This window comes from Anguilla anguilla, chromosome 6, assembly GCF_013347855.1.
Source record: "Anguilla anguilla isolate fAngAng1 chromosome 6, fAngAng1.pri, whole genome shotgun sequence".
NCBI classification, from domain to species: domain Eukaryota; kingdom Metazoa; phylum Chordata; class Actinopteri; order Anguilliformes; family Anguillidae; genus Anguilla; species Anguilla anguilla.
Window position 1 is genome coordinate 40257867 of NC_049206.1, and position 17677 is coordinate 40275543.

General features: G+C 46.7%; 1 protein-coding gene across 5 annotated transcripts in view; it reads left to right on the plus strand.

Moving 5' to 3' along the window:
- The window catches only part of LOC118229886 (MAP/microtubule affinity-regulating kinase 3-like), a 35455-nt gene that overhangs the window by 2280 nt on the left and 15498 nt on the right, over positions 1 to 17677 (plus strand). For all 5 annotated transcript variants that reach the window (XM_035422382.1, XM_035422378.1, XM_035422380.1 and 2 more), the window contains exons 2-6: positions 3137 to 3328; positions 3851 to 3904; positions 15585 to 15633; positions 16033 to 16098; positions 17413 to 17483. In XM_035422382.1, the coding sequence (XP_035278273.1) occupies positions 3137 to 3328; positions 3851 to 3904; positions 15585 to 15633; positions 16033 to 16098; positions 17413 to 17483 (432 nt within the window). The remainder of the gene's footprint in view (positions 1 to 3136; positions 3329 to 3850; positions 3905 to 15584; positions 15634 to 16032; positions 16099 to 17412; positions 17484 to 17677) is intronic.

Below are 17677 nucleotides of genomic sequence, written 5' to 3' on the forward strand. Positions count from 1 at the left end.
AATATCACCATAGTAAGTTACTGCTTATACTATTTTATGTCTGAAATAATATTTTTCTAAGCCAGGATTCAACTAGACTACAGCAGCAGCCAGTGTTATAAAATGCTTATCGTGACATTGGCTTTTGCTATGATATAACTAGTTATTACATGTTTTCCCATAACCTATGCATGTATTCTTGGATACTGAGGCAGAGAGCATATGCCTCAACTCAACATGGTTGAGAAAACTTTGGTTGAAAATAGTGGTAGTATGGATTTCTTTTTTGAGCTCAGTTTAGGAGCTGAAGAACTATTGACGCCTTTTCGACAATAACTGTTTCTGGGAAATTTATGAGGTGGTTAATAATGGGGATCGTTAGGGGGGAGTCTATATTTAAATGTACCCATAGCTATATTTTAAGCTAACCTTGTGCTTTTATGGGGTGACAGACTACAGACAGCATTTTGTTGTTCCTGTTAGTATCCTGCTCTACCTCTTGTGCCATACATTATTGCTGGGTTAAAACAAAATAACAAGGAAGTTTTCAGTGAGTAGGGCAAGGTCTGATAGCAAGTGTACTAATATATTCACGTAGCATTTGATATATTTGTACGTTTTTGACTAAGATCAGTTACAACAGTGGACTCAGGGACGTGATATAATATCGTATGTTTTCTGTACAAGTTATTTCCGTTCCATAAGTCCAGTAACTCATGGGCATGAAAGATGATCTAACATTGCAGTGTTCAGTCTGAGTTTTGTTGCTCAAAAGCATTATGAAGGCCATTTTAGAACTAACAGACAGTGTTTTAAGTTCAGTCCTTAAACATTCAGTTCCACAGTCAATGTTGTTTTCCTGACAGCACTTTATGCAAAATACCAACTTGACAACATTACCACACTGTTAGAAAAACATTTTAGAGCCTTGCATGAGCTGTTCTGCCCTGCAATTGGCTTACTGTTGCTGCAGGGGTTCAGGTTTTTTTGGGTGATACAGATCACGCAGTTGCAGGGGTTCAGGGTTTTGCGTGGTATGCTTCAAAGTGTTGCAGGGTATTCAGGGTTTTTGGGTGGTATGAATTAGACTGTTTCAGGGGTTTAAGTTTTTTGGATGGTACGGATCACGCATTTGCAGGGGTTCAGGCCTTTGGGTGGTATGGATCACACAGTTTCAGGGGTTCAGGCTTTTGGGTGGTATGGTTCGCATTGTTTCAGTGGTTCAGGCTTTTCAGTAGTATGGCTCACACTGTTTCAGGGGTTCTGGGTTTGTGGGTGGTATGGCTCACACAGTTTCAGGGTTTTTGGGTGGTACAGATCACACAGTTGCAGGGGTTCAGGCTTTTGGGTGGTGTGGATTAGACTGTTTCAGGAGTTCAGGGTTTTTGGGTGGTTTGGTTCACACTGTTTCAGGGGTTCAGGGTTTTTGGGTGGTTTGATTCACACTTTCAGGGGTTCAGGGTTTTGGGTGGTACGGACTGGAGCACCACATGGCCGATCAGACATGCGTCATAGCCTGTAGGGCTCATGCGCTCTTTGCTGCACCAGGGATCGATATTCCATCAGTGCCCTGGCTGTTCGCTCTGCCGCTCCTCCTGGCCCATTTTCGGTGGTCTCACATCGTACACCCTTGGGCAGATTGAAATGCTGTCCTCTCCTGTTGGTTCACAAGCCGGAGGACTCAGACCCAGCTGGTTATGGGTGTTTACAGGGGAACCTTATCACACATGATTTTGATTTTGCTCATCTGAAGAAGGGGGAAGGGGCCCTTTGATCATGTGACATTTTGAGGTAACATGTAGGGACCTGTTTTCCTCTCCAAATCAACATTTTAAATAATTATTTAATTTGTAATGTTAATATGACACCTTGTGGATGTTAATCATGAACACGACCATACCAGGTCTTACTAGAAGCATGTTAGCGTACTGATTGGAAGCCACAAATAGGTTGAGGTCCTCTTGGTACAGTAGTATGTTTCCTGCAAATACTGTAATGGAATGGGAATGTATCGACTGCTTTGTTATCTTTAAGACCTTCATGGTCATTTCTGGAATGTGTGCCTTTTCAGGGATTCTGTCAGCAGTTGGTGTTACAGGAAGAGAAACCGATCTCCCCCAGTTCACATCAGAATAATTTTTTCTTCAAAATGTACACCTGTGCTTGACCAAAAGGAAAAAAAAAAAAAAAAGTACTTTTACCAGGAGAAACAGGAGTAGAATCTCAGGACGTCCTTTGGTTGATAAAAAATTAAATGAAATTAAAAACACATGCAAAAACCCCCCCAGTTTGTGGAAGTAATTTTGCTGAGATTATGCGTTGAACTGAAAGGAAAGTGTGTGGGTCATCCCTCAGTCTGTGCATGGTATTACTCAGATGGATTGTGCACTGTCACAATCTTCACACATTGAATTCACACATGTAGCAAAAGTCTATTAGGGCGGCTTAGACACAGGCCCTGTTTACTGATGTGGAGTGCAAGTTGTGAAAAAGGGAAGGAATGTCAGAGAAGAAATTATGGAAATGTACATTTTGAACATCTTGCCGACAACACTAAAAGTCAGATTTTAAGTAAGAGAATCAAAGATAAAATAAGACCTGTATTTTTTTTGTAAGCATGGGAAACTTGAGCTTAATGAGCCATTATCCTTTTTGATGAATGGCATGAACCAATCAAAATGGTTTTGCTCAGCTTTGCATTCATTTATTCATTTAGTGTGCTTGTGCTAAGCACAACCTGGTTTGGTCTTAATATTGCAGTGCGGTGAGGTGTTCTCCTATTGTTCTTTTGTTTAGGCTTTTTGTAGGACGGAGTGTAGCACAGTGGGTAAGGAACTGGGCTTGTAACCGAAAGGTCGCAGGTTCGATTCCCGGGTAAGGACACTGCCGTTGTACCCTTGAGCAAGGTACTTAATCGGAATTGCTTCAGTATATATCCAGCTGTATAAATGGATACAATGTAAAATGCTATGTAAAAGCTGTGTACGTCGCTCTGGATAAGAGCGTCTGCTAAATGCCTGCAATGTAATGTAATGTTCAGCTGTCTTCATCTATGATGGTAGATTTGAGAGTTTTCCAACTTGAGGAAGGGGTAGGAATTTGGGGCTGGTCTTGAATGACGCGTGTGCGGTTTTCTCCCCGCCTCTTTCCGCCGCAGCACACCTCGCCGAGCGATGGCCGCCCGGAGGTCACGGCCCGACAGGGCCGCTCGGGCGCCGGCTGCCGGAACTCCATCGCCTCCTGCTCCGACGAGCAGCCGCACGTCGGGAACTACCGGCTGCTCAAGACCATCGGCAAGGGAAATTTCGCCAAGGTCAAGCTGGCGCGACACATCCTGACGGGCAGAGAGGTGAGGGGGTGAGGGGGGGCGGTCAGGCGAGTGTTTTTGGCTCGGCTCGTCCGGCGGGCTCCTGCAGTCGTGCGCCGGAGAGAGCGTCGTTGGTGCCGCTGTGCGGTCGTTCGGTTGAGTGCGCTTCGTTCGGACCCAGGTGCTGTTGCGTCAGGGTGTGCCGACTTGGAGTGTGTGTGACACTCACAGGGCTGCTCACACCATGGTCTTGTAAAAAATATTTATTTTCAAAAACCATATTTTTAACTGAATTAAAGTTTCAGGCACCACCCGTAATTGTTGAGAGTGGGTGATTCTTTGTTTGCCATATGGTTGTCGCAAGTTGATTTCAGATCTGACACGTGGCTGAGAAGTGTGGACATAACTGTAGGAGGTATTATTTCACACAACTGTGATTCCACCATGATTCTTCAAGGAAAATGTTGTGTGGCATTGAGAATGCTTTTTTTTTTTGTTCCTTTCCCGTCAGTTTTGAGCTGTGGGAAGGGCTGTATTAACTATACTGCTTCTCATCTCTTGCAGGTGGCAATAAAAATCATTGACAAGACGCAGCTGAATCCTACTAGTCTTCAGAAGGTAGGCCCCTGCCCCCTCTTTGTGGACACATGTTGGTTCTCTTTTTCTTTCTCTCTCCACAGTTATGCTTGCGTCGTCTGGCGATGGCGGGAAGTCACATGATCAGCCTCAGTCGAGAGGTCTAGAATCCGTGCAACATCACTTAGTCTCGCTTCGTCAGGATGCTTTGAGGCTTTTGGTTCCATTGCCTGCCATTTGGTTATTTCTGTGAGGTGTATGTTTGCAAGCTGAGTTTAGTTATTGCAGTGCAGTGTATGTTTGCAAGCTGGGTTCAGTTATTGCAATGGAGTGTATGTTTGTAAGCTGGGTTCAGTTATTGCAGTGGAGTGTATTTGTAAGCTGGGCTCAGTTATTGCAGTGAAATATATGTTTGAAAACTGGGTTGCAGTGGAGTGTATGTTCGTTGGCTGGGTTCAGTTATTGCCATAGGATGCCAGAGTGATGTGTTGATCATAGAACTGGGCCAGAGGCTTGTGCTTTTAGATCCCTGACAGCGTACTGCTAGTCTGTTCGTTGGTATACACTTTGTGTAACTGAAGCTACGCTAATAATAATAGCGCTGCTGTTCTGTTCGTTGGTATACACTGTGTGTAACTGAAGCTACGCTAATAATAATAGCGCTGCTGTTCCGTGCACCACGCAGCAGGTGTAAAACGGCGGGAGCCCTTGTTGTGGCGGCAGGGTGTTGCCAGGAGACCAGCGTTCGGGTGACACGCTGGGACAGCTGTGGGTGTGGGTGCAGCCGTGGGAGCAGGTGCTGCTGCTCATTCTCCCCAAAGTGTGAGGGCAGTGGGGGTCAGGGTCAGTGTGCAAAAGGGGGAGACTGATTTAATGGACAGTATGTTACAGATTTACAATAAAGGTAGTGCAGATGAGCATTGTGGATTCCACAGCTTTGCAGTCCCTGTTGGGGAAATCATCCTAGGAAGAGCTGAAAGTTAGCCCTGTGAGCTTTATTGTTCCAAGACGTTAAACCCTAAACATTTGAAAAGCTGTTAACGGTAATATACCTGTGGTGGTTTGGTTGTTTTGTGGCGGTTTTTGAAGATAGGACCTTATTTTGTGTGTGTGTGTGTGTGTGTGTGTGTGAGCGCACCTTTGTGGATCTGTGTGTGTTTTGTGTTTGTGTGTATGCTTTTACCCTGTCTCTCGGGAAACAACAAGCACATATTTCTAGTGGCGTATCGTGAAACTGAGCTCTGAGAACTATGGGATTGCGGGCACATTCAAGGGCTTTAAACTGAAGAACTCGGTAGAGCCAGACAGGAGACCCGCTGTCTGCTCTTCTGATTACTACCAGCGACCAGGTTCAGGTAAAGCTGGCGGCCTGGAGCCACTGTCCTCCCGTCTCACTCACTCGATATCCCCGCTGCCCAGTGCGACCGACGGCTCGCCCGAAACCGGAGACGGCTTCGACTGCCTGCCACCTGCCCCGGTGCATTGTGGGCCGCGGGGGGGAGGCTGTCAAAACCGTCGGCTTCGAAGGAGTCCGCTACCGGAGTCCGATTTCAGCTGCCGCTAATTATAGCAGAACCGGAGACATAAGAATAGGAGCCCCCCCTCTTCTGGCCGTGCCTGTTCCCTCCCCTTCTGAATCGGGTGGTCCGCCCCGTCGGACAGGCTGATCGGGCTGGCTGGGTGGGCGGGGGCCGTCCCGCTCCCTGTAAATGGCGGTATCGGTCGGTCCGCAGTGTCGCTGCCGCTCACCAGCGGCGCAGAGGGGGACAGTAACACACTGGCCCTCAGTCTTGTCCCTGACCACACCACCCTGCAGGCGCAATTAGCCTGGCTGCCGTTAGTGTTTCCGAGCCATGGGCTTGGCTTGTTTTTCTTTGCAGCCATTGGCAGCTGGAGGGGTGACCCGTGGGGACGAGGGGAGAAGTGAGCGGGACTCGTTCGTTTCTCGCTCTCTTTCAAATTCAAATGTGAATTCAAATCACCTTTGTTGTCATGGCAAAAACTAGGTATCGTAAGGTTTTTCTCTCTCTCTCTCTGTCTGTCCCTCCCTTAGTCTCCCCCTTCCTCTTGTCTCTTCCTTCTTTGTCTCCCTTTCCCGTCTTCATCCGTTTTTCATTTTTCTCACTTACCCTTCATCTCTTTTTCTTTCCCTTCCCCTCTCTGCTTCCCCGTTTGCCTTGCCCAAGCTCTCTCTCTCTCTTTCTCTCCCCCTCCCTCTCTCTCTCTCTCTCTCTCTCCCTCTCTCTCCCTCTCCCTCTCCCCCTCCCTCCCTCCCTCTCTCTCTCTCTCTCTCTCTCCCCCTCTCCCCCTCCCTCTCTCTCTCTCTCTCTCTCTCTCTCTCTCTCTCCCCCTCTCCCCCTCCCTCTCTCCCTCTCTCTCTCTCTCTCTCTCTCTCTCTCTCTCTCTTCATCCAGCTCGTTACAGAGCCCCAGTGGTTTATGGGTGTGCAGCCTCAGACGGCCCCGTGCCGCTCATGGCCCTAATACAGTGGAGCTCAGCTGGCTCACGTACGCCGATGACTCATGGCGATGAAAAGAGATTTGGAGCGCCTGAGCCTCCGCCTCGCATCGGCGGAGTCGGGCCGGAAACGCACGCCAGCGAGGAGCCGCGCGGACAGGGGCGCGTCCGTGCCGGCCCTCCCAGCCAAACGGAGCCGCTCGCCACAGAGTCTCTATAGTAACCAGATGGTCAGCTCAGTGCGTTCCTTCTGTCATCCGTACTTCCTTGCTCCCTGAGGTTACGGTTGCATACGAAGGGCCGAGACCAGGCTTCGTTTTTGAACTTCACGTCCTGGTCTTGAGGCGTAGTGCTCGGGTCATATTATGTGCAGTATTTTAGTATTTTGTGGACAGTTCAGGACAGTCTGTGTCACTGTCAGTCACACTGCGCCTGGACCTGGCCCAGACTGTGTGACGGTCAATACAATTGCTGCATCTGCCAATAATGTAAAGAACACTCAGCCTAGCAGTTATGTCACTTTGTCAGTAACATTTAGCTACCAATTTTCTCCATTACGTGTTTATTTTTCTTTTACAGTGCCTTTGGTCCATTTAGGCAAGAACCACACTTGTCATGGCCGAATACTGAAAAAAGTAACCCCTTCCAAAGTGTTTGGATAGTTTGAGGTAGAGATTGTGTTATTTGATTATAAAATCCTTGGAGATCATTATGGCCATTTTTCACAACATGAATTGCATTTCCGGCCACTTCCTGAATTGATTGAATTGACCTTGAACTGTGGAATTAATACCTACTCTGCCTTAAAATAGATTCCTGCAAGTCAGGTTGGCATTGCCCTATTCCTGGAGAGCTTTTAATTTCACCCCTAATTAGGCGTGCCTGACTCTTAATAATTAGCAGCTCATTGAGATCTCTAGCTGGTGAATGTGCTGTGCTTTGTTAGAGTTGGAGTGAAAACCTACAGGAGAGTAGATCTCCAGGAACAGGAAAATACCTGGGTGGGCATATTGAATCCCCCTGGCTTCTCCAGAACTGTTGGAAGTCCTCACTGACAACTGTCGACTCGAGTCGCAGTGAATGGCGGGGGGAGGGCGGGTCCACTGTGAATGGGTGAGAGGCCACCGTCAGCGACGCCATTCGTTCTGGAAAATTAGAGGAATCATGTAGGCTATTTGTTTGTCTTGAGCCGGGGTGTGCTCTAGGGCTGGGACTGCTTATCAATTTATGGATAACTATCGATGACATTGTGAAGTCTCTTTCTGAACACAAACAAAGATGCTTATTCATGCTTATTATGACAGTGACTTTATTTGTGTTTGTTTTTAGAAAAGTGACAATGTCAGAAAGCTGTTGTCATGTCATGCTGTTGTTTGTGTTTGTGTTTGATTGAACAAATAATAGCAAGTCATAAAGAGACTGGTTTCTCCTTGTGTCAGTAACAAGTTATGTCAGTTTGTTCAAATAACAGTTTTTCATAGCGGTAGTTTTCGCCGCATTTAAAAATACAGAAACGTTCTGTGAGGTGAACGTTGAGTGATCGTTGATGAGCTAGTTAAAATTGTGTGGCTTGGCCTCGCACCACCATGCAACTCTAAATGCTAATGAAACATGAATTAACTGAATACTTTAACTGAATAGCTATTATTTTCAGGATATTTATTCTAGTTTCATGTGTTTTATTCTAGTTTCAATGCCTCAATGACACAAACGGAAACTACAGGATTCGTAACCTAGACATGTTTGAATACTGCCAAATACATTTTCAATTAAAATAATAAAAATGTGGAAATTTATTGATCATTTAGTCCCGATTTCTATGTATTCCTCAAATTCTCTTATTGTCCGGGCCCGGCCCTAATGTGCTCAGACGGCCCTGCGGCGGGCAGCCGGTCCCTGCTATCTGGGCCACAGGCCCTTCAAAGGCTCCCCGCAGCCGCTGACCCACTTTGCGTCGCCTGGAGACAGCTGTTGGCTCTTACACGGCTCTTTTTCCGTCCTTTTCTCACCTTTTGTGATTTTCAGCGGGTTTGTGCTGTGCTATTGCTCATCAATCTGTATTTCTTACATCTCTATTATACCCAATTAAAAAAAAAAAAATATATATATATTTTTTTTTTTTTTGCAGCTGTGGGACCATTTGATAGTTTTAAGACACGTTACTTGTACTTGAGGCACGTTGTTCCTTAACAGTCGCCTAGATTTCGGTCGAGAAGAACTGAGCCAAACGTAGCGGTTGCCGCTGTCACCACGCAACCCCTCAGCTACGAGAGTTATCGTGCCTGTGCTGTGTCCGCGTTGTCCGAGTCTGTACTGTCTGCAGCCCCTGAGCACGCGTGCTCACGTGGTTAAAGCTGCGTGGGAACGGAGGCAGCACGCAAACCGCCAACCGCTGCCTTCCACTCCTTCCACTGCCGCTGGAGGAAGTCAGCGCTCCACTGATCTCAGGTCAGAGGGTGAAGCCCAAGGCTCCTTTTAGGTGCTCGATGCATGTGAGATCACGAGAACCTTCCCCCCTCTTCAGCACTGTATGTACCGGGCTGAGATCCGCGCAGAACCAGACCGTTTTTTGCGCAGGAAGTGGCTGGAATTCTCACCCGTCACCCTCAGTCGGCGCAGCTGCAGCGGCTTGTTGTTCTCATTTCCTTTTCCGCTGCCGTTTCTCAAGCCTACTCCTAGGTCTTGCTTTAGTGTCAGTACTGCTGAATGGTGTAGATTTGTGTGTTCATGCGTGCTTGTGTGTGTGTATGTGTCTTTTTTTTTAAGTCTTAACTTACTTTGCCAATTATATAATTCGTTTACAAAGAGTACCTTTGAAAAATTACCCTGGAAAGTCCTTGTTTCTTCTTCTGTTTCTTCCAGTTTCTAGTGGTGTTTTTGTTTACTCTCATAACCAAGCAATGAGGACCAAAAAAGTTCCCTGGAATCCACCTTCCTTTTTCACCAGTAGACTTGGTGGCCAGAAGAGTCAGGCTGGCGTCATGACAACCGTACAGCATTCCGTGGCATTCTGACTCATGCATAAGAATCCCGAACAAAAGGAACAGCAGGCATTGAGATTCCTGCGATTAAATTCACTTCGTAAATTGTGCCGGACGGCTTCGCCCTTCTGGGGCATCGGAACGCAGTGCGCAGTGTAGTTCATTACTGTGTCACAGCTCTGAAGAATGGAGGGACTCACAACAAGGAACTCTATTAAAGAGGAAGTACCCATGGAAAACAAAAAAAGCCTTTAAAGGAAAATGGGCCGGTGGCCAACTAGGTCATCTTAGTAGTCCCATTGTAGGCTGTGGGGGTAATAACAGTATTTAATTCAGTGTGTGTGCGTGTGTGTGTGCAGGGAAAATAATTAAGAAATCTAGTTCGGATATCCAAAGAGGAGACATTATGTTGTGTAGATTTCTGGCTTTAAGTTTTATAAGAATCATAAAATTTCAGCAAATTCATTGAATGGCTCAGTATTGCAAAGCCTCGCTGTCTGCTTTTAGGCTGAAATGTTGTTAATGGTTTAGAAGGCAGTGCAGTAACAAGTAGCATTGGTTTAAACGTGTTCATATAGCTTGTGGCAAGAATATTTGGAGGCAACAAAGGCGACAATTCATGAGTCACACACACACGCTCTATGGGACAGCAGGGTGGGGATGTGGGTTTCCCACAGAAAGGTTACGGGCTCCAATCCTGTGCTGCTGTTGCTGTGTGATAGCACCTCATGATTCACTGGATGTTTAAAACTACTGGTGGCTGCAGTGAAATTATAGGTATTCATTGTAATACGCCTGACCATTGGATGTCCACGGTAGCAAGTTAAGAGTTGCATGCTGATTCCTTGGGACTGTAGACATGCTGTCCCTTGTTAGTACTAATAATTGTCTTCATGGTCATGTGATAAGGGTATGATCAGCACACACACACACACACGCACGCACACACAGTGTGGTTTCCTGTCTGAGTGGCTGTGTATCTCTTTCATTTTCAAAATTTTCATCTCTTTTTTTAAAATTTTGATTTTGTAAGAACGTGACTGGACAAAAGTGCTTGCTCTAATGGATGCCACAGAGCCTGTTGTGTTTTACTGTTCAAACAATTTTGAAACAAAACCACAAATTCTGGAGTAAAAAAAAGTTTGACAGTAGGCAGCAACTTTGGGCTCATAATATGCCATTGCGAAGCACATTGAGTTTCATTGTGAAATGTTTTAGTATGCCTGTTAGGCCTAAGTAGTGCAGCGGTTTTCAAAAACAGTTTTATTGGTGCTGTCTATTTGAACTAAACATTCTCTTGAAGCCAGCCATGTTTATTAAAATGCATGTTAAAATATGGAAAGTGCCTTTAAAACTCATAATTATTTAATTTAATTTAATTTTTTACATGGGGTGCGTATTTTTTACAGTGCGCAGTGTGAGAGGATTCAATTGCTTTGATGTGGAATCTGAAACCAGAAAGCTGTTCTTTTACCAGACCACTTGATTTTGACATCTGCTGTGTCATCAGAAGGAGAGTCTGCATGCAAACACTGCTGAAATTGCAAATAATCGCAATTGCCAAGCAAACTCCACAAACGCACTGACTTGACACGATGCACACATGCAATGCGTCATAGAAGCATGCAAATGAACCATAAACCATCGCAGCAGGAGGAGCAAAGCAGACCAGCACTTGTGCTGTTTTTTAGTGCTATAGTAGGGCTGTGTTTTTAAAATTATTTTTAGCTCTACTGTAACAGCGGGGCCAGCCCTACAAACGCGAATGTCTGTGACTGACTGAGTAACTGAGTGAGTGATGAAGTTACACCATTGGTCGGCCGAGTTATGACGTCACACCATTGGTCGGCCAGTCCAGCCATGCACTAGGTTTTGACCTGATCTTGTCTTGATATCGACTGCTAGCTGCAAAGAGTGTTCAGCATTGAAGAGAGAAACATGCCGTTGATGTTTAGCAACGTCACTTGTGGCTCCTTTCTTGATTTGAGGGACACATTGGAATACGAGCTGTTTGAAGCACTTGTATGCATTTATGTTCTGTGAAATGTATTTGATTGTAACTGTTGCTGTATGATAACTCAGTGCCCCTGCAGGAGGTAAGGCCAGGAGAGAATGCTCTTCAGCATCTGGCTTCATTCAGTTTAGCTTCATTTCGGGCTCTGTGGGATAGCTTAAATGTCCTGTGTGCAGGACATGTCCCTCAGCCACCCCTTCAGTTTTGCCGAAGAATTGTCCAGCGTCATCCTGGAGGTATGCTAAGGTGTAATTGCAGTGATACACAGACCTTTTTGCATGCCGCTCATTGACAGTATGGGGTAGGGGTGTAGACCTCAAACCTGACCACAATAAGAGACTGATTTTTGAGGCAACAGTATTTGAGAACATCACAAATTTAGCAACGATACAATCCAAAACTATTAGATATAGTAGGAATCGATGAATATATAAGATCCAGCTAGTGCAATCCTGTTACAACGCACACATACATGCAAATGAAGTTGAAAGTATAAAAATTTGACATCACGTTTTACAGAAGGAAAAAACGGCACCGTGCATGATGAGTGGTGATGAGGTTGAGTTGGAAACACAAACAAGGATGTTGGCAGTGCAAAACACCATAAGTTTATGGACATTAAAAAATTTTTTTTGCTATGATTCATAATGATACAGATCCATTTTTTTATATGTTGTATCGATTGGATCGGATCGTTGCCCTTTGAATCGATGCATTGATCCGGATATACGTATCATTACACCCCTAGTATGGGACATCCATTCCATTACCTGTTTATTTGGGTGCGTGATACAGTACAGATCATGGTTTGCTTGGGGCCTGCAAATGTGCTTTTAGATTCAAACTGCGTGTGCCCTCGCCAATAGCAATGTTACTGAAAATGCACTGTGGCACAAAATGGACTCCCAATGCAAACCGTGCTGCTTTCCCTCGTAGCTTTTAAACCGGTCCAGTGTTGTTGCTGTAGTGGTCGATTTTGCCCCGGGGTAATTGGTCTCCAGCTCTTCATGGGCAGTTGACACAATGCTCCGCTATGATTGATCATCGCCTCCACAGAGAAATGCGGATGGGTGATATCTCTGCCCCGGGACATTCGTCAGCCGGGAGTCCGACTGACCACGTCCGTTTCGGCTGCCCTTCGGCCCGACAGTGCAGGTCGTTCCGTTCTGGTCCATCCAACCAGGGTCCAAACACGGTAGCATTGATGCCAGGCTTTCTTTTTAGAACCGAGGAGTCGTTTCGGTCTGGTTCACCAGCCAGTTCTCTTGCTGCCCAGTCATCATTGTTATGCATCTGCAATAAATCTAGTGGCAGTGTAAGTCCATTCAAGGTTTGGAACCCCCAATCCTCCATTTTGTTGGCTATGGAAGACGGTGGAAAGAGTTGCCAGCGTGTATTCAAGCTTAACGGCTTCCGCACTGTTTGGTACTGTTCAGTGGTACCTGTCTTACTGGCACACGCACACACACACACACTAATGGCGCCCGCCATCTTCAGAATGGTGTGTGAGTGGAATTCTCTGAAGCTTTGTGGTAATTACTGTGATACCCGTCCCGCCAAAGCTTCCAACCGGGGGGCTCAGATTTCCCGGGACACACTCCATACTGTACTGGGAGTGGCTCCTCACACCTCCTGACTCTGTTGATTTGTGGAGGACCTGAGAGGAAGTGAGACAGTGGAGCTGTGGGCAAACTGAAATCTGCTCCATTCAGTCACACTTGGTCAGGCTAAATATTTGTAACTTTCCAGCTTTTAGCAGCTGTGAGTAATGCGATCACGGGTATCGCGTAGTGCATGGGGTGTCAAACTGAATCCCCCAGGGGGGCCGCAGTGTGTGGGTTTTTGTGGTTTTACTTTCAGTCAGCTGCCGATTAAGGCCTTGAGAACAAGGTGTGTGGATTCCTTAGCCAGTCAACAACTTGAATGAAATACCTGTGCCGAGAGCACCCCAAAAATCAGCAGGACCTGCGGCCCTCCAGACGTAGAGGGAGCTCAAACTGTCAGCTTTGGAGGAACGGTGCTGAACCCTGCTGGACCGGAGCTCCAGTAGTGCCCAGTGGGCTGGGCCTACTGGAGCTGCAGTTCTGCCCGTTACTGCCGCTGCCGGCTTTGGGGGTTGGGCGTCCGGGGCGACAGCTGTCTGTCACTGCGCCACTCCCTCCTGAGGCTGAGCCACGCCCCTTGTTTGGTTAAAGGAAAATTTAGAACAGGAAGGTCTCCTCGGACGACTGGCGAGGTGGGCGAGGGCGGGGGCGGGGGTGGCGGGTTGTTGACTGGTAGATTGTATTACCGCTTTTCATGTTCAAAGTCACAGGCGGTGTGTTTTCGCGGTTAAATATAGGCCCGCTGTGTTCGCTGGCTTGTTCAGAAGGCGGAGTCCACCTTGCGGGTAGTGGAACAGGGCGCAGACTCACCGAGGACCCCTGGTTCCCTGGTCTCATCAGAGGGGAACCAAACCGGCCCCTCCTGAAAGATGCCACCAACCTCCCGACCTCCCCGATTAGATTTGGGTGGCCATCAATCCTTGTCAGATGAGTCGCGCAAACTGATAATGTGCAAACCAGGGGCTTTACAATGAGACTTTATTATTAGAAGCATAAGCATAAGAAGCATATACATAAGCTATAAGAAGCAGTGCTGTAGGGCACTTTGAGGTGGAGCTGCCTGTTTCATGGCTTGTTTTAACCCCCTTGGATTCATAGGCCTGTGGGAGGCTCAGAGCTAATTGGTCACATTTGCAAGTGAGCACAACCTGTGAAGTCAGACAGGAAATTGTAAAGTAGCATCACCAGATTTGTTGGTAGCGCCCTCTGGAGTAAGGCAGCAGTAAATGCATAATAGGCCTGAAGCAGGACGTGTAGAATGCTGCTTTTCGCCGTCTGCGCCACTGAAGGCATCTGAACCGTGGTCCAGTCACGTTCAGATGGGAGGAAGGGATGCTGACCAACTTATGACCTGGTCTGCCGTGATTGTGTGTGTGTGTGTATGTGTATGTGTGTGGACATATGGATGAGTAGGTATTTGGCACAGGTTGGTGCATGTGTTGTGTGCGTAGGGGCGGGTATATTTGGTTGGATGAGTGTGTTTATGGCTTGGTGGGCTACTGGTGTGTTTTGGGAGAGCTTGGCTCTGTATGTGTGTGCATGCAGTTGTGAGTGTGGAGATAATCCTGATGACTCTTCCATTGGCTTCTAACAAAGGAAAAGGCCCAAAATGGCACCACTGCATAGCTTCCCCCAGCCAATCTCTATTATAATTCCTATTAAAAATGACAGGCAGACCAAACATTGATAAAGAGAAGAGGACTGCTGCCATCAGTCTGGCTGTGGCCTCGCACTGAGGCAGTTATTTTAAATGCTGCACTGCTGGCAAAGCTCTTTAATACCATGCCATTCATCGGATATGGTGCACATTACCAGGAAGAACACCAAATAAATAACCAGCGAATGTGCATTCAGGGATATTGGAAACCTGCGAGTGCTCCTTGATGCATTACAGAAGCTGATTTACACCCCCTGCACTCTTCGGTCTATTGTCGTTGCTCAGCAACACCACCCCCCAGCAAAGTGAATGCAGCACTACGTTCTTATATTTATGTACAGAAATGCCTTATGCAGGGCAAATTACACTTTACTGAATTTTCCATTTATGTCACTGCACTGTAAGTGAAGGCGGTCTGATTAATTGCTCCGTTGAGGGTTATTCTGCGCCGCCATCTGGGATTCAAACCCACAACCAGCCGGTTTATGACCTGGTTTCTTTACCAGCTGTCACTGGGTAGCATGCGACTGCTGTTAAAGGCAAGTGCAGAAGGAGCGAAGGGGTTGGGAATGTTTTGGACCTCATGACCAGATGGTGCCCTCCACTGGTCATGCTGATACTAGCACCTCCTTCCCTCATAAAGTGTACAAAGATGAGCCGTGTCTTGTCTCAACATTGTCCCAAAGATTATTTATGGTAACCAGATGATCTACCCTTTCACTCTTTTTGTCCACTCTACATCATTACCGGGAGTTTTTTCATGGTTGAGAATATTGACCATCCAGTTAGTCTATAGCATCTGTGGTCTGTCCCATTGCATGAATGCACCTGTTTTCCAGGATAGATTTTCATTAGACATTACTCTCCATGCCTGTGTCTCAGTTGAGTTAGTCAACAGTGTCATTTCTGCGCATTCCTTAACATCTCTCTCTCTCTCTCTCTCTCTCTCTCTCTCTCTCTCTCCCCCCCTCTGTCCCCCTCCCTCCCTTTTTCCCTCTGTTTCTCTCAGCTTTTCAGGGAAGTCCGAATAATGAAGATTTTAAACCATCCAAATATTGGTAAGTAGTGTTTTTTTAGACTGGTTCACACAAAACTTGCTGTTGCGCATGGGAAGGGACCTCGCACCATACCTAGACGTTGGTGAACGCCTGCGACCATGGGGAGAACTCTGCCGCTGTCTCCCTGTGCCCACCTAGCTCCATCCAACAATGAGCCCAGCCCACAAATTCTATTTGACATTCCGAATGAGTTCATAATTGATTTAAAGTCACACAAAATTATAGTACAGTTAGTACTATAACAATAACTACAATTGGAAAAAAGGTTGAGTACCCTCAACAGTATTCTCACATTTAAATTTTCTGCTTATCTGTGATAATCTACATGAAAAGAGTGCAGAGATTTTTTTTGTACTCTACGTATGTACCTCACCCCACCTTCCCCCCTGTCCCCCTCAGTAAAGCTGTTTGAAGTCATCGAGACTGAGAAGACTCTTTACCTGGTGATGGAGTACGCCAGCGGTGGTGAGTCCACTGAAACGTAACATTTCATGTGTGTGGAGAGTGTGTCAGGGTGTATGGCAGGACCAGAGAGGGGTGACTTTAATTGTGACTGTGAGGAAAATTTGTGTCCCTCATTTGCTCAGCAGTTGAATGATCAGCACCCTCAGCTGTGAAGGCAGTAACCGCATTGTTCCACTAGAAGGTGAAAAGTCTATCAAAGCAGACGACCTGTTTCTATTCAGTTCAGTTTTACCTTTGCAGCAGGAAAGGTCATATTTCAGCAAGGACAGGAAAGTCTGGGCGTCCATTCATGACGCTGTCGTTACCATGGCAACCGGGGGAGAGGGCAGGCATGGCATTCTTTCTGGTGCTCTATTTAACTGGCAGTCGCTTTTGAGGGGTAGCGTCTCCGGGTGATTCATTATGCGGACCTTAGACCACACCCCCTCTGAGGATTCCCCGCCTCAAAGGATTCCAAGGGGAGGGACACTGGTAGCCGGATGCAATCTAGACCCTCTTGCCGCCCTCGATACAGCGATGCGTCATCACTAGACGGGTGGGGCAGAGAGCTGGCGGCCTTCTCTCCTGAGAGATTTGGATTTAGGTTTATAAAGGAGCCATATCAAGGTGTAGATATTAGGTTTTTAAGGGTCAAAGCACTGGGAAGTTTTGGCATGTGAATGTTTGAAAAAGAAATATTGGCTTATTCCAACTGCATACTGTGTTGTACACATCGCCTGGAGTTTGGATTTGGGAAACAGGGCCGTCTTACTCTTTAATGGGAGACTGAAGCTGAATGAGCTCCATAATGGGCGAGGGTACCATTTGCCATCAGTCGCTAGCTTATACGAACCAAATTATGGTCTCCATGGTGACTTGCTATGGTTCAGATTGGCAGTTCATCGCGGGTTCATTGGCCTCATGTTGTGTGAACATCCTCCCAGCAGTCCCTCTGGTTCCAGCCTCCTCTGTGGTGATGTGATGCTTTCCCTTGAATTCAAACTCAAATATGCTTCATTGGGTTGACCCCACATTGCCAAAGGTGAACGCTACTTAAAATGAAGGTCAACAGTTACAACTAGAGCTGGTTGTGCGTAACTTATTTTTTTAAATATAATTTTAGCAATTGAATATTCCATCAAAAAATGTTAAAGAAACAGTTTTAGTCGCGCAGCCTGCTGCTCACGGTCCCTGAGGCTCTGGCACGTAATCATATGCTGGACAGTGAGACCTCCTCCCTTAAAAGGGGGGATTTTTCTTCCTTTCATGTGAGAAAATGACTGTACTTTGTTGCCATTTCCCAATGTTTATCACGGTGTCTCTGCGTCTGTACAGGGGAGGTCTTCGACTACCTCGTGGCCCACGGACGGATGAAGGAAAAGGAGGCCAGGGCTAAATTTAGACAGGTACTGTAGCTGAACCACGTGGAGCCGTTTGCCACGGTTCTGGGTCGGGAAGAGGGGGCAAGGACTGCGCTAAACTGGCAACAGGATGTCCCTGTTCTGTAACTCTAGCACCACTGACCACCCATGTAGCCAAGTACCCCCAACTCTCCATAAAATGGTTGGCCTCTGACACCTTAATCCAGCGGCCACTCTAA